The following is a 16,798-nucleotide window of genomic DNA, read 5'->3' as shown; positions in this document are numbered from 1 at the left end:
TCCTCATCTTGGCTAGCAGCTTCCTATTAGCCTTTTTTCTTAATCTTTTCCAGCCCAAAGGTCATTCCCCTTGCCAGGGAAAACAGAAGCAAAATGAGAGTGGAGCAGCTCCACCTTCTCTCTGTTGTCATCTCCGGCCCACGAGTAGTAGTCCGAGCTGTATTAAAAAAGAAAAAAAACAAAAAAGCGACACCTTGGCCCTGGGTGTGGAGCTGTGGGCCCAAGCTCAAGAAGAGCTGCACCCGTGTGCAGCTGTGTGAAGCTGGGCAGCTCACTTCACCTCAGTCTTCCTCAGCTTTTTCAGCTGCAAACTGGGGTGAATAATACGCACCTCACAGGGTTGTTGGGAGTGCCCAGTGAGATCATATTTGCACATTGCTTAGCACAGCAACTCACTGGCACCTAGTAGTACCTGATATCGTTCCTTAGCCGTCTTCACCAGATTGAACTCTTCTTGAGATTTAGCATTCCAGATCGGATTCTTAAAGGATACTTCTGTATTCCTCTTCAGTTACCTGCCCACACATCTATCTTCTGTCCACATCGACAAAATTGTGGGTGGTGTTTCCTGTGTGCACTCAGTGTTGTATGGCTCCTGCATGCTGGCTTTACCTTTCAGCCATGCTGGCCTTCTCACTCTTCCTTGAAGCACTCCATCTTCCCTCTCCAATGCCTCCTTCCCTGCCTCTTGCTCCTTAGAATGCCAGGCCTTCTTCACTTGGCTCCCCTCCCCTCCTCCATGAGACCTTTCCCGAGCCCTTGTGCCAGATTTAGAAAGCTCTCCCTTTCCTTCCTCGTTAGGATTCTTTAGCTTGGGGTCTTCAGATTTTCCTTCTGGAAGAGCTTCCCGTGTTTATCCTGCCCGTCGCCTAGCTGATTTGTGAGATAGCCTCATCCCTTTCTTCCCAGGTCCCCAGAGTTCCCAGCCAGCTCCTCCTCGATTGTGAGGGTCAGATTCAGAAGGACAGTTCCCTTTGTCAGTTGCTGCAACTTCTGAAAGATTAAATTATCTTTAAAGCAAGTCGGTAAAGTATTTAGCGGCTGCTTTTGGCCTAAAGGACTCCAGCAGACGTCTGGAGAATTGAAGAGTCCTTGTTGCTGTATCCTGCCCCTGGGCCAGCCTTGTGATCTACATTTCAGCAGTCACCACCTCCCTTTTACATCTGCCCTTGTCTGCATTTACTCCAGTGATCTGCACCAGCCTCTCCTCCTGACTTCCTCATAGAAGTACCCCTCCACCATGCCCTTTTAGCCTGTTCTCTTCTTTTGAGTAAAGTTTCCTTTTTCAGAGCCATCATCCAGTCTCATGGCTCATCCCAGGAAGCTTGTGTTATCTCTGAGGTCTCACTTGCCTCCTCACATAAGGATTTCTGGTTAATCTTAGTTGTAACCCATGCCTTTGTTGTCTAGGAATGGGAGGTCACGGGCTTTATTATCACTGGCTCTCATTGCTTGTGCATTGATTCTCCTTATATATCTTTGCCTTTGTGTGCCTAGGATCGAACATGAGACCCGTCTCGTAAAAGACCTTCTTGGAGATTGCCTCCTATAAATGCTTGTGTATCTCTGGTATCTGGCTTTGGTGGACATACGGACACACGTGCGTGCACAGACACACACACAGACGGGTGGACACGCACATATATATACACACTGACACATGCACACGCCTACACATGCACACATGCAGGTTTTCCTCTTCCTCCTTCTTTTGCTATTTGAAATTCTTTTAAAGGTATTTGATAAGAGTATCAGCAAATAAAAGTTTTTCCCCCTAGCTCTTGTTCATTCCATTCTGGTGAGGAGCCCTTTGCTCTTGTATTTTAAGCTGGCATACACAAAAGTAGAAATTTTATGAAATACATGGCTGGTGGAAGAGCAGCTAAGGGGTGCAGCAGATGCCAGGCCTGGATCAGGAGGGCTGGAGTTCAAATTCGGCCTCAGACACCTACTAGCTGTGTGACCCTGTCTTCTCACCCGGATTGCCTCCAAAAAAAGAAAGAGAGAGAGAGAGACAGACAGACAGACAGACAGAGAGAGAGAGAAAGAAAGAAAGAGAAGAAGGAGAGCTTGGCCAGTCATGTCATACAGTTAAACTGGGGAGAGTTGGGTGAAAGGAAGTGTCACAGAGGATCTGAGATATAAAAAAAATAGACCAGAAGGACCTCGGTGAGGCTTGTGTTGTTTAAGTAGCAGGTGAAGAGGTAGAATTTAGATTGTAAGAGGGTAAGAAAGAAGGGAGTTTTGAGGAAATAGAAATCTTTGTAGCCCATTCATGAAAAGAGTGACAGAAAAGTGAAAGCTTTGTTGATTCTTGGGGAGCCTATGAGAGGGAAGAAATTAAAGACTGGTTTGTCAGATGTTGGAGCCTGTGGAGAGGAAGGCAACAGGCAGTGGTTATGTGGTGGAGGCCGAGATGGGGTCTGCGTCTCCGGATGCCCGCGCCTCTGCCTTGACTCTTCCCGGCGCTGACAAGCAAGGAAGGTTGGGGAGAGCCAGCCGATCGTCGGCCTCAGCAGAAGAGCCGTCTCTTCCCTCAAAGCCTCTTGGGCCACGTAAGAATGGGCTCTGTGGATGGAGGGTGATGCTGAGCGCCTCTTACTGACCGTGCACAAACATTTCTGGTTTTCTCTGTAGTTTTCCCCTTAAAATGCTCTGGTGTGAAGGAAAGCAGTAAAGGTTCCCTCGTTTCAGAGCTCAGCCCTCTCGTAGGTGCTAAGATTGAGGGAATGCTGGAATGCTGGCTGGTTAACCTGTCAGGGTTTCCACAGACTGTAAATTCCCTTGACACAAGATTTTAGAGGATCAGTCAACAAGTGAGTGTAGAGTACTATGTTGCTGACATTATGTTAGGCACTGCTAGATAAAAAAGTGAAACGATTCCTGCCCTCGAGGAGCTTCCGTTCTACTGGGAGGAGGACATGACACATTCACTGAGGAGTCAATGCATAAACATATACAACATAAATACAAGGCAGGGTGGGCCAGCCTTTGCAGAGGGACAGAGAGTATAGCCAGTTGGCCTGAAGCGTAGAGGTGCTTGAGGGGAACTAATGGGGAGTCGGCCTGGAAAGACAGCCTGGAGCCAGACAGCCGGAGGCTTTAGATGCCAGACCGAGGGGTCTGTGTTATATAGACATGGAAAATAAATTAGGGAACTGAGGGGAATAGGAAGGACGCTTTCTTCTCGCACTAGAGTGGAGTCGGGAGGCATGAAGGGAGTTGGGGAGGGCGCGTCAGTTACGGGATCAGCCTGTGTGACAGGTCAGAGATGGGATGTGACATGTGGGGGGGGGGGGCAGGCCAGTTCAGCCAGTTTGATCAGAATGTTGAGTGTATGGGGAGGAGGAAGTCTGGAAAAGGGGGTGAGAGCCAGCTTGTGTGGAGGCTTGAAATGAAAGCCAGGACGTTTCTGTCGGTCAAAAACCACTGAAGATTTTTAAGCAGGCATTACCACGGTCTGCCCTGTTAGCTTTGGCTCCTTGTGTGAGGGATGGATTAGGTACGAGGAGACCAGTCAGGGAGCTCTGGACTAGAATGTTTGCATTGACAATATGATTTTCTCAACAACTTCAAAACAGAGTTCTTGGTTCAGTTTTGGACCTTTTCTGAAAAGTGAAGGCCCCGAATGTAAAACTAACCAAATTGCAGGCTCTATGGTGGTTTGATAAGAAACGCTTCTGTACAAAACGTGCACCACTATCACGTGGCCACTAGGGAGCGCCATAGTGCACAGAATGCCCTGCCTTCATATCTGGCCTCATTCACTACTAGCGTGTGTGACCCTGGGCAAGTCATGTAACTCTGTTGGCCTCAGTTTCCTCATCTGTAAGATGAGCTGGAAAAGGAATTGGCCAGCCACTCCTGTATCTTTGCCAAGAAAACCTCAAATGGTATCACAGAGAGTCAGACATGACTGAACGCCCCCCACACCCCCCTTCATGGTGATGTCATCTGTGTGTGTTTGTTTTTTTTAGAAATTAACAGCACTAAAAACTACCTGGTTAGGTGTTCTAATTTATAAAGGTATAAGTTACCTTAGATTAGTTAACTACCTGGGTGTCCTCAGATAAGTCATTTAGCCTCTCCAGGCCTCAGTGTCCTCGTCTGTAATAACAAATGATAGGGCTGGAGTAGCTAGGTGAGAGACAGCATAGGCCTCTCTGCTCCTTTGAAAGTTAACTGGGGTGTTTAGCTAGGAAATTTCAGAAAGGTGATCTGCCCATAACGTGTCTATTGTGCAGCAGTGTTGGGATTTTTTAAAAAGTATTTGTGTGTATGCTCTTTCTACAGGTACGAATCTCCAGAAATTGCTCTTAATTGTGGAATAATGCTGAGAGAATGCATCAGACATGAACCTCTTGCCAAAATCATTTTGTGGTCAGAGCAGTTTTATGATTTCTTCAGATATGTTGAAATGTCAACATTTGACATAGCTTCAGATGCGTTTGCCACATTCAAGGTAATGTATATGTGCGGGAACTAATCATACACACACGTATGCAGGTGTGTACGTGGGCTCACACACAGAGGGGGAATTTTCAAGGATTCACCTATTGCAGTTGCTGAGGCCCAGTGGCCTGTGCTTCCCTGTGGGTTATCCTGTACATGACTGCCACCTTAGAACACCCAACTGTCCGTTGGGATGGCTGAGCCAGGGAAACAAATACAAGGGATGGTCTGGCTGCATGTTTTTCTATAACTGTTCGCTTCATTCTATCATTTATTTTGTTTAATCCTTATTGTTAGATTTGAAAATAATTCACGTCATATACCTGTCTCACAAGATATATGGGTGAAATTTAGAGTTTGTATTTTTGCATATGTAACTTAATGTATAGGGAACCAAATCTTTACTGTTAATGTTCAGCTTTATTTTACTCTAGTTAAAAGTGACTTCTGTTTCTTATATGAGCTGTTAGTCTTTGAAGAGCTGGGGGGAAATGGGCATACCAGATAGAAGTAGTTTTTAGATTGTACTTGTAGCTTTAAAGGATGCAAAGCTTCCTACTGAAGCATCTGGTTCAGAGAAAAATGAATCTGCCTTTTTTACCCCCCAATGTAAATAGTATTTTATTTTTCCCAATTACATGTAAAGGCAATTTGAACTTGGCTTTAACACTCTCACCCCCAAAAAGGACCTGAAGACCCACGGCTCATTTCCTTTCTCCTTTCCCACTTCCAAAACTTAACACTGAGGAAAAACCATGAACATACAGAGGAAAGTAGTTTTGGAAAAGTTTCGTGGTGAAATCTCTTCAGTAGACACATCCAGAGGCACCTTGAAAGAGACCTCTGATAGTTAAAGGGACAAAGTTTAAAGAAAGGTTCCGTGTAAGCCGTTGGGGGAGTCTGCAAGATCAGGGGCCACTTGTGGTTTCCTGGGGAACGGCAGTAGGCTGAATGCTTCATTTTCAGGTGAAAAGATTTGTTCATTGGAACCACTTCTCCTTATCTTCTGCACAAGCCTGAATGTAACAGGATGCCTGAGGCCACATCCCACTGGGTCCCAAGTGGCAGACTGGGCTGTCCTGAAGGAGACTGTGACATACGTTTGAAGCCACAGGCCAGATGAGGGAATCCTTCATTCCACTTTTCTGGCTCTTGTCGGTGTTAGCTTGCCAGATGATGTTAGTGAGGTTTTTAAAAAAAGAGATTCTAGGGGCAGCTAGGCGGCGCAGTGGATAGAGCACCGGCCCCGAAGTCAGGAAGACCTGAGTTCAAATCCAGCCTCCGACCAAACACTTAACACTTACTAGCTGTGTGACCCTGGGCAAGTCACTTAACCCCAATTGCCTTAAAAAAAAAGAGAGAGATTCTATTTCTGAAATACATAATAAGTAAAAGTGTTTCAGTGTGACACATGTAATTGGAATTAAGTGGAAAAAATAACCTGTTTTTAACCACAGTGCATTAAGACCACTGGTTGTCTCTTTCTGTACCCATCAAGCCCAGCCTGAGCGAGCCCCTGGATCCATAGCTTGGACCTGTGCTGCAGCCCTCTGCTTGCCATATTCAGGGGCTTTGTCCCGTGTTCCTCCTCCCCCATTCCTTTGCTCTTTCTGACTCTGGAAGTTCCTTCCTTTTCTTCTCCTCAGCTCCTTTGAGCTGTTAGATCCTTCCCAAAGATTCCCTTTAAACAAAGTCACTTAACTTGCTATGGGGACTTAAGATTTGCATTTTAGCCATTCGGTTTGGTGGTTAGTGCCATTAGCCAGAGCTGCTAGTGGCTTATGGTTTGTTTGAATTAACTCTTAATACACAGTCCTAAAGTGAAGTTCTCACCACCTGGCTGTGTTTTCAGTCCTTTCAGTCTTACCCTTCCTCTGCCCTTTTCCCCACCCTACACCTGACCATTTCCCCTTTTTAGGTCATGCCCACTGTAATGTTTCAACAGTATGTCAGCTTTGGGGGCTGTTCCTTTCAAATTATGGGTCATTTCATGTCGCTGATGCTAATGTTAAGCCACTGCATTTTCACTTGAATTCTCCCTTAAGTATTAATAACCGAGGCATTTTTAACCTATCAGAATTCTTCATTGGTAGAAGAATGGGCTAGAACTTTAGAATCCTTACATATTTGAGAAAAGCTGTGAAACTCTAATTTCTTTTCTAGGATTTACTTACAAGACACAAGTTGCTGAGTGCCGAATTTTTGGAGCAGCATTATGATAGAGTGAGTCTATATAAGATTATAAAACTGTGCATTATGAGTCTTAATTTCTTCTAGCTACTAGAAATGAAGGATTAAATGTTAAAATTAGATGCTGCATAGAATCATAGAATTTGAATTAGAAGGAACCTTCAAAGTGCTTAAGATTTGGGACTATTGTGTTCATCTCTGAATACCTTCCTTTCTTAGATGAAGAAACTGAGGCGCCCCCCCACCCCCACCCCCGTGTGAAGCTGCCCTTGCTTCTACACCAAAGGAAAAGCCGTGCCGAGAAATGATTTTCATCTCCCTGTTAAACCGCAGATGAAATGGATTTACCTGACGTGCTCCCCCTTTTTGAAAGGGGAAGATAATTAGGGGAAGCCCCCTTCTGTTTATTTGTTAATCAGCGTATCTTTGTGCAAGGGACGATTTGTGAGCTCACTGAGCTCACCGGGGCTCCTCGCCTGGACTGTTGTAACATCGTGTTGTCTCCTCGTTCATCTTCTCTAATGCGTGCTGCCTGATACACGGCTGCCAGAGTGGTTTTTGTAAGTCCCGAGTCTAGCCGTGTTGCGCCCCTTCTCAAAAACCTTGAGTGGTGATTATCTGTTGCTTCTACGTTGTACGGTATAGGCGTCTCGTCTGATGTTGTGGTCTGGCTAGCCACATTTCCTGTTTCTTCCCTCCACGCACACTTCATTGAACTGCTCCCCATTCCTGGAATACGCTCCATGTCGAGCACAGCCCTTGGGCACCGCCTTCTCGGAGGCCTTCCTCATCCCCGAGCTAGCAAGTGCTTTCTTTGCCTGTGTTGAATTTGGTGGAGTACGTGTTGTGTAGTGAGCCCCCCCGGAGGACTCCTGGGTCCCTTGGCACCTAGCACCAGTGCCTCATACGCGGGAAGCCCTCCACACTGGGCTAAGAGGAGCTATCCAAAGGGCATCCCTTTCCATGATTTATGAAGTGCAGGGTGTGTTTGAGGCACTACCTGTTTTACTTTAGGCAAGTCACTTCTGCTCCCAAGGTCTCAGTTTCCTCATCTGTTAAATGAGTGGGTTGGGCTAGTGTTGGTCTGGGGCCCCTTCCAGCTCTAATCTTACTTCTGTCCCAGTCCTAAAGATCAGAATTTGTTGCTTTGGTGTAATGATAAATGCCTCCACCAGAGGGAGGGATTGCCCAATTTTTGGATCTGCTGCTGGCGTCTACTTAAAGATTGTCCCATATTGAACGTTTGCATCTTAAATTGATCTGAAGCTCCTAACTGAAGTCAGAGATTGCCGATCCAGACTTAGAATCAGTCCTAGTTTATTCAGTATTGGGCAGGGCTGCATGCTGGGTGTTTGATTGTCAGGTTTGGGTAGGGATGGTAGAGAAGTGGGAAATAGAAGGGGAAGTGTGTGCCGTGAGTAAAGGCAGACCAGGAGGAGGGAGAAAATCTTGTGCGCTCAGTGTTGAGACAGGCGACTCTTTAGGATTCAGGGGGTAACACTGGGAAATAAAGTTGGCAGGGCAGCATGGGATTCGGTTGATAAATGAGTGAAACAAGCACTGTTTTTATTAAGAGCTAGCTGTGTGCCAGATACTGAGCTAAGGACTGAAGATGCAAAGAAAGGCAAAAAACCAAAACCAAACCAAACCCACAATAGCTTGTAGCCAAATGGGGGAGACAGTGTATATGTGACCAAGTACTTAGGAGATCCCCAAAGAATAGAAGGAACGTCACCTTGGAGGGGCAGGCTCTAGTAGGGAGGGAACCAGAAAGGGTGCAGAAGGCAGCCAAGGATACTAAGGAGGCGGAAGTGAGGATTGGGAGGAGCCTGTGCAGGGCTGTGGAGGCTGGAAATGGAGCACTGTGTATGAGGGACAGCAGACGGACCAGTGTAACTGGATTTGGAGTGACGTGTAAGCAGACAGTATAGGTAGAAAGGATCCAGGCTTCGGAGAGCTGTAGGTGCCAAACAGAGGACTTTGCGTTGATCATGGCGGTGATCGGGCGCCGTGCGGTTTCTGAGTAGGGGCGTGACATGATCCAACCCACACTTAGGAGAATCATTTTCAAAAGTGGAATAGGGAGAGATGGAGGCAGGGGGGCCTGTTAGAAGGATGTGGTCATAGTACTGGTGATGAGGGCTGAGTGAGTAGCAAGAAGGGTCTGTACAGGAGAGAAATTGTGTGGATAGAAAAGACAAGATTTGGCAATTGATTGATTTGGAGGGTAAGGGTGAGGGTGAATGAGGAATTGAGGACAACCCTGAGGTTATGGACCTGGGAGACTAGAAGAATGGTGGTGCTTTCAACAGAAATAGGTAAGTTTGAGGGGCAGCTAGGTGGTACAGTGGATAGCACACCAGCCCCGGAGTCAGGAGGACCTCAGTTCAAATCTGGCCTCAGACACTTGACACTTACTAGCTGTGTGACCCTGGGCAAGTCACTTAACCCCATTGCTTAGCCAAAAAAAAAAAAAAGAAGGAAACAGGTAAGTTTGGAAGAGGAGTTTGTGGGGAGAGCTAATGAGCTGTGTTTGAGATGCCTCGGGGACATCAAGGTCAGATGTCCAGTAGGCAGTTGGTGGTGGAGGACTGGGATAGGTCTGGGAGTCGTTGACCTAGAGATGATCATTGAACCCATGGAGCTGATGAGCTCACCATGTGAGAAGACCCCGAGCAGAGTCCTGGGGTGGGGGTGGTTAGCCATATAGGGGGAGTCTAGGACTAGGTCTTGGCAAGGTGTGATTGCTGGGAGAACAAAGGAGAAAACAACCTGAGAGCAGAGGACAGGACAGAATTGAAGAGACTCCCCAGAGGGTCAGAATTGGTGGCCAGGGCAAGGTGATGGCCTGGGGAAGGTCCTGAGGCCCTGGCAAGGTCCGAAGTCATAGGAGAGAAGGAGTGACCAAAGCCAGTGACCAGAGGAAGGAATCCCATTGTTCATGAACATAGAAGAGCATAGAAGTGCTATGACCATGCCTATCTGCAGCTGAGCCAGAGGCGAGAAGTCATGGGGATTGAGCAGATTGAGGAATGGGTGGATTGGGGTGCTGGAACATTGCTGTATTATATTAAAGTCCTCCAGAGAACAGGCACTGGGGTAGATAGGTTGGTGGAGAAAGCATTTATGAGGGGCTTTTACCTGTAAGGAAGGAGAACATCGTGGTACCAGGACCTGGATTGGGGGATAATTTGGTTAGTGTGAACTCCAAAAGAGGAAACCGATGCTGAATTATGGTGGTAGAGGAAGAGTCTGGAAGGGGCAGCGGTGATCAGGGTGGTCATCCAGTGAGAGAAGGTGTTGCTAGTAGTGGAAAGGGCATTGTCAGGGGAAGCCATTTCTCAGGGAGTGAGAATGGCAAAGGTTGAGATAAGGGCAGGCATCCAGTGGAAGGAGATCTGGGTAGGCATTTGGGGGCTCAGGGTGAGGTCAGTGGGGAGGAGGGATCAGAGAGAGGGGTTGTTTATGGGGATCTGGGAGTTGAGTATCAGTGAAATGATTAGAGGAAAAGATAATGAAGGTATGCTAACCATTGAGGAATGAGTCCAGAGTGGGTGGGAAGAGATCAGACCCCATGACTGTTGAAGGATGTCCTGTGAGGCCCTGGAGCCCCATCTCACAGCAGGCTGGGGCAGAAGACAAGGGGGTTCAGTCTCCTGCCTGCTGCCATACAGGGGCCTGGAGGGTGGGTTAGGAGGCACAAGGTAGCCAGATAGTCGGTTTGAAATTTATGTTACAAGTAACAGTGAGTCATCATAGAGGTTTAAACAGGAGCAGCAGTGTAATGAAATGTCTGTTTCTGGAAGCTATCCATTGAATAGCATAAGGGAGAGTGAACTGAGGGCTGAAGCTAGCCAGGGAGTGGTTATAGTCGTCACCTTGAGGTTTCATGAAGACCTGGCCTGAGAGTGGAGAGGAGTCAGGGTGACTGGGGGAGATCTTTGGAAGGGGTTGATGAAAAGACTCGCTGTCAGAGTGGCCACGGGGGAGGAGCAGCGCGTTTCCAAGGAGGGAAGCCAGAAGATGGAGGTAAGCCCCCAGAGGGCTCGGACCCCTGGGCGAGGAGAGGCCAGGAAGGCTGAGGCCTGGGCCTGGAAAAGGGCTGTGTGTGGCCACTCCTCATGTTTATGGGGCGCTAGGTTTAGTTCATGTCTGATATTCAGGGGGAAACAATCAACGTTTGTTTTCTTCTCTTCTCAGTTCTTCAGTGAATACGAAAAGTTACTTCATTCAGAAAATTATGTAACAAAAAGACAGTCGCTCAAGGTATGGCCGTTGGCTTTACATTATTTCTCTTTTGAGATTTGGGAAGTGGGTAGAATGGGATGGTTAAGAACACAGGCCTTTTCACTGTGCTAATGAAGAGCCTCAGGCCTTACAAACCTGGGAAAGAGGCATCCTTAGTGCTCCAGGGACTCCAGCTGTGCTGACCGGCCAGCTGTTGTCTGCAGGATGCCCTCCCCAGGGCCCAAGCTTCTGCCTGCTCCTGCGAATGGGGACTGGTCATTGCTCAGTGTGGAGAACTTGGTTTGGTGGAGGAAGCTCAGGTAGAAGCTTATGGAGGAGGGTGTTAATAACATTGGGGTTCTTCTTCAGAACTCCTAGAACTTTTCCAATGAAAATGTCGAAATCATTTGAATTTAATTGTGGCCGGCTCTCATTTCTTTAGCAGTTGCCTGGTGGTGACATTCATAATCTAGAACACATTGGAGAACAAGGAAAACTTAGGAAATAGAAAAGTTCTGAGCAGCCAAAGCAGAAATCACAGAGTCTGTCTACGTAGACAGGGCTCCTTAGACCCTTGTCCAGAACTTTAAAAACAAATACAGCTCTAGCAAGCATGATTATCTGGTTTTTCCCAACCAAAACAACTAAAAACAGTAAAGTAGAATTGGTGTGGAGCCATGAGCCTTATTAATTAAATCCGCTAACAGGAGTTTATGAAGCATCTACTATGTGCTAGGGCACCGAGCCAGGTGCTGAAAATACAAAGACAGAGAATAAAACTCAAGTTTTATCTGACAAGATTAAGTTTCTGGGTAAACTATAAAGTCCTGCATTAGGTTTTTTTTTAAAAAAATCAAGCATGTGTACAAGATGGAAGAGGGGAGGATCTGCTTAGCATTTCACTTGGGAGAAAAGAACATGACCTCGTTGGGACCCATGCGTACAGGGCAGCTGCCCCCAAAGGCAGTGCCAGGGGGCATGAATAGGAGTGTAAAGTGATCCAAAGCAGTGCCAAGGACTCATGATGAGAATGATCCCGCCTCCAGAGAAGGACCTGCTGGCGTCCTGAGTGTGGATGGAAGCAGACTGTTTTTCACTTTCTGTATTTTTTTTTTACCCCTCTGGCTCTGTGTCTTCTTTCACAACATGACTAATGTGGAGTTTGTTTTAAAAGGCAGTGGAGGACGCAGAGCCCCGTTCTGGCTCCTGCCTCTGCAAGGCTTGGGAGGGGGCCCCTAAGAGCAGGCTCGGGCCTGTCCCCTGAGGGCCATCCGGTCTTCACATCGGTCCCAGGCCACATTTGTTGACATCAGCAGCTCCGGAAGATGGTCTGCGAAGTGGCAGATGGGTTGTCGTTGGCGTCAGTGCGGGGACTACTGAAGAAGCATCCAGAACAGGGGCTGTTCTGCTCTGAGTCATCAGGGTCACCGCTCCCCCAGGGAGTGAGGGCCTGGGAGGGCAGGGCAGGGGAAGACTAGCTGGAGAGCCAACTTTGACCTTGTTCAGACATTTGAAGGACAGTGTGTGCAAGAGGAAGTGGGTCTACTCTCTGCTCAGTTGGTGCCAAAGTCAAGAACTGGAATCAGGGAGGAAAAGTCAGAGGGAGGCGGAGGGCAGGAAAAGTTTTCTCACCATTCGAGATGCCCAGTAGTAGGAGCCGCCTTTTGAGGTATTCAAGCAGAAACTGAGCAGCCGTCAGGGACGCGGAAGAGAGGATGTCCTCTGGAGAGGAGGGGGCCAGCCCAGACGCTTGCGGGGTCTCCTTCCACTCTCGGGATCTGGTCGTTCACCAGGCATTGAGAAAAGGGGAAACACAGAAGACTGCAGAGGATGAGATCAGCTTTGGAAAGGTTTCCATCATCCTAAGTGATGAAAATCCCCCGACGTGTGGGCTTGTGCAGGGCTAGCTGTTCCCTAGAAAGTGCATTAGCGGGAAAGCTAGGCGGCACAGTGGCCAGAGCACTGGCCCTGAAGTCAGGAGGACCTGAGTTCAAATCTGGCCTCAGACCAAACACTTGACACTTAATAGCTGTGTGACCCTGGGCAAGTCACTTAACCCCGATTGCCTAAAAAATAAAAATTAAAAAAAGAAAAAAGAAAGAAAGTGCATGAGGTGGAGCCAAGCCCTGGGTTTTCAGACAAGTCCAGTGAAGTGTCCTGGGAGCTGATTCTCTGGGGCGCTCTGGCCGGCTCTTCCCGGTCTCACAGCGCTTGTTGTAATCTCTCCTCAGCTTCTCGGGGAGCTCCTGCTGGACAGACACAACTTCACAATTATGACAAAGTACATCAGCAAGCCTGAAAACCTCAAGCTGATGATGAACCTTCTGCGGGACAAGAGCCGCAACATACAGTTTGAGGCCTTCCACGTCTTTAAGGTATTGTCCTGAGACCATCTCCTGGGGCTTCTGCTAATGGGGCTGATCGTATGGTTGTGATGAAAAGGGGGCCTGCACAGGGGGGCGGCAGGGAGCTGGCCAGCTCTTGAGGGCCGCTCCGAGGGCCTGTAAAGTGAGTCTGGTGGGCCAGTGTGCTCCTGGAGACCCCTCCTGCTCTGAGCCAGTCCTGGCACTGTGCCCCGAGCATTCTCGGCAACCTCATTTTGAGGGAAGGGGATTGGCCCCGGGCCTTAGGCCCCGCCCCACAGCAGCCCCTTCTCCCACGTGCAGTGTGTGAGACCAAGACAGGGGGTGGACCCGATTGAAATTCTGATACTAGACAGCCAGTGGAAGGACAGAGACTGTGAGTGTTTGCACTTAGAAGAAAGTTTCCCTTTTTCCCCTCTATAGTAATAATTTGGCAAACCTCCCTGCCGTCAGGAGTCATTTTGTCACCCCAGAATGAGTGGTGCCCATTTTTAATGCTGCTGGTTTTAAGCATCCACATTCATGCCTCTGAGCCAGGAATGAATCTTCATCCATTATGAAAACAGAGTAAGAGTCCACGCTTAAAGCAGTTACTGGAATTCTCTAAAACCTTGAGCGGATCCCACCTACCTCCTGAGCAACAGTCAGCACCTTAGCCTGAGCCTTCGCTGGCCCTCCACACCTTCTCGCCGCTGCCCGCATGCCTCTTTTCAGTGCTAGCCCGCCCTCCCTGCCTCTGCCTGAATGCTGTGACTCCTCCCCTGCCCTTTACAGAGAACACATCCCGTGAGCTTTAGTGGAGGAGAAGGGATTGGGGGGAGGGGGTGCAAACAGGGATTCTCTCCCTGGGATTCAGTGGTGTTTTAGGAGCAGCCATTTCCATATGACCAAATTCCAGATGCCAAAGAAAGCTACTTGCTTGCAAATCGTTTTTTAAAATAGTCGTTAAAGCAGGGCCTTTTCCTGTCAGTGCTTTTGTAAGCCTAGTTCCAGTTTTTGTATCTATCTGAAAGTTAAAAAAAAATACACCAAGAGCTAGAACAGACCTTTGTTCCCCCTGGCCCATAACTCGCACACTGTACCAGTCTGGACTGACCTCTGGAGTTCAGGGTAGGCATGTGTACGTGTGTGCCCTTTTGGGATGAGTTTTGTTTATCTCCAGATATGACTTTCTGGATGTGTTTTCTGTTGGCTTGAGTTTCTTTTTATCCTCCAGCAGGCTAAAGTTTGGTGAAATAAAATAAAGAAAAAGTCATTGGAGTGAGGAGTTCTTCACATAGCTTTTAAAGAATGGTTAGGTTTCCCTTTTTTGTACTTGTATTTGTCACGTGGTGGACAGCTATCACCAGACATTCTCTCAACAGGAATCCCTGTTATAAATGAGCACGTTTCAGAAGCCGGCCTTTGAGCGAGGCTGGGTCCGTTGCAGTCGAGTGAGCTAACATCTCTACTTCTTCTCCCTGCAGGTGTTTGTAGCCAATCCTAACAAAACACAGCCAATCCTAGACATCCTTCTCAAGAACCAAACGAAACTGATTGAGTTTCTCAGCAAGTTTCAGAATGACAGGACCGAGGATGAACAATTTAATGATGAGAAGACCTATTTAGTTAAACAGATCAGGGATTTGAAGAGACCAGCACAGCAAGAAGCTTAATCTCCAGTAAATAAACATCTAAAATATTAAACCCCAAGTCAGCATTTGCTGTTAGATATTCAGCATCAGGCGCTCGTATCGACTCATGAGGAACATTACTGCTAATCTGCTGTTCAGTGAACGGTTTTTCATTTTCCTTTTTTCCTTTTTTTTTTCAGTCCAAGTTGAAAAACATAGCTGCTGCTTTCTTGCACATTAGAGCACCGTGTGGACCTTTTCTTGATCTTTATGTCATTTCAGAATTCAAAGACACTGCTTGTTCGAGGGGTCCTGAGAATGCGAGGTTTCTAAAAGCCAACACAGAGGTTATAGTTCGGTGAAGTGACAGGTTGCATGCTTGCCAATATGATTCAGTCCAATACATTTGCACTTACTTGTTTGAAATCTGAGCACAACATGACCTGTGCACACTTGGCCTCATTAGTATCCGATTATATGCCTTGATTAAAAACAACAACAACAACAACAAAAGAAAACAAAAATGTTCAGTGCTTTATCTGTAATCAAAGGGGAAATGTATCAAAGAGGTGCACTCTGGGGGATAGTTGTCATGCTAATAAGCCGATAGATATATTGCAACTTAGCAGTTTTTCCAAAGTGTGAATGAAGCCTGAGAAAGTTCGTAAGGAAAAATGTATATATGCTTTTCAGTGCTTTCTAGAAAAAAAAATTTTTTTTGACATTTGATTTGATTTTCTTGAGACTTGTCAACTTGGAGATGTTCAAGGGTTTTTGTTCATTTTACTTTTTTGAAGGTATTTTAAGACAGTAGAACTAGCAGTGACATTTCATTTCAACAGTGCTTACAGATTTCTTTTGTATATAACTACTAGACTACTCATTTCTTTAAAATGATTTAATTTGTACAGCAGAAGAATGTTATTGTATTAGTCTGTAACTATTACCTAATATTGAGTTTTTGCAAAAATGAATGCTCCTATGTAATTGAATCTCTCCAATCCCGTGGAAATGCTGATTTCACACTTTCCTGAGTACTTTCTGTGGCATTAAAGGGAAGAACAGCCAAATTCTTTGTACTCCCTTCTCTAACTGGGTGCCATCCATTAGAATAGGCTCACTGGGAATGGGAGCCCGCAAACTGTATTCTAATATTGGCCAGATCTATAAATAAATGGTAAAGATGATGCTCAATTCCTGCTGGTTCTTTGGGTGAGGGGTGGGGGCCCCCATAGAGCATCCCCGTTTCTTTCCTAGTGTCTCCGTGGTCCAGTACAATAGTTGTGGGACTGAAGAATGGAAACCCCAGCTTCTTGTAGACCATGACGAGTTCTTAGTCATGAGACATCCTGCAGGAAAGGTTCCCCACCACCTCCCACCCCATTCCCCACCCCCATTTCCTGTCCCTAGATATTGCAAATTATCCGTATTTACAAAGAACTGATGTTGCATCACTTTTGTTACTGTGAGCGCCACAAAACAACTCCCAGTGGAGTGTAGCTGAGCAGAGCGGTCAGGAATGGTGTGTGTTTTCTTGCCAAGGTTGCCAGGATCACAGCTTGACAGCTTTTGGATCAGAACCTGAGAGTCGAAGCGCTGCCTGGCCACCGCTGATTCAGGACTTAGCGAGTTGTCCATCCTTCGCTAGCCTCTCTTCCTAATGACATTCTTTCTCTGCTGGTAGAATGGGGCTCTCAGTTGGTGTTTTTGTTCATTTTTAGAGCCTTCATGTAAGGAGGCCAGATAAGAGCATGACCCTTAAGAAAAGGGAGTCCAGTTTGGTTCTCTCTAATGGAAATGATGCTCAATATTATAATTGGTCTTTTAAAAGTGATCTTAAACTACTCTGTGCAAAATAATTCACGTTTCCTTTTGGAAATAGGGGAAGTGACTTAACTTCTGGAACAGGGAATTTTCCTTCTTTTGTAGAAAGGCACAAGTGGTCACAAGAAT

General features: G+C 46.9%; 1 protein-coding gene across 3 annotated transcripts in view; it reads left to right on the top strand.

Moving 5' to 3' along the window:
- CAB39 (calcium binding protein 39) overlaps positions 1–16,032 on the top strand; it is a 108,220-nt gene extending 92,188 nt beyond the window's left edge. For all 3 annotated transcript variants that reach the window (XM_078154649.1, XM_020972098.2, XM_078154648.1), the window contains 5 exons: positions 4,294–4,462; positions 6,616–6,675; positions 10,843–10,908; positions 13,101–13,244; positions 14,699–16,032. In XM_078154649.1, the coding sequence (XP_078010775.1) occupies positions 4,294–4,462; positions 6,616–6,675; positions 10,843–10,908; positions 13,101–13,244; positions 14,699–14,887 (628 nt within the window). In that variant the 3' untranslated portion in view covers positions 14,888–16,032. The remainder of the gene's footprint in view (positions 1–4,293; positions 4,463–6,615; positions 6,676–10,842; positions 10,909–13,100; positions 13,245–14,698) is intronic.
- The last annotated feature ends 766 nt before the right edge of the window (positions 16,033–16,798 follow it).

Source organism: Phascolarctos cinereus, unplaced genomic scaffold (genome assembly GCF_003287225.1).
Source record: "Phascolarctos cinereus isolate Bilbo 61053 unplaced genomic scaffold, phaCin_HiC Scaffold_5;HRSCAF=322, whole genome shotgun sequence".
Lineage (NCBI taxonomy): Eukaryota > Metazoa > Chordata > Mammalia > Diprotodontia > Phascolarctidae > Phascolarctos > Phascolarctos cinereus.
This window is presented reverse-complemented; position numbering and strand designations above follow the sequence as displayed.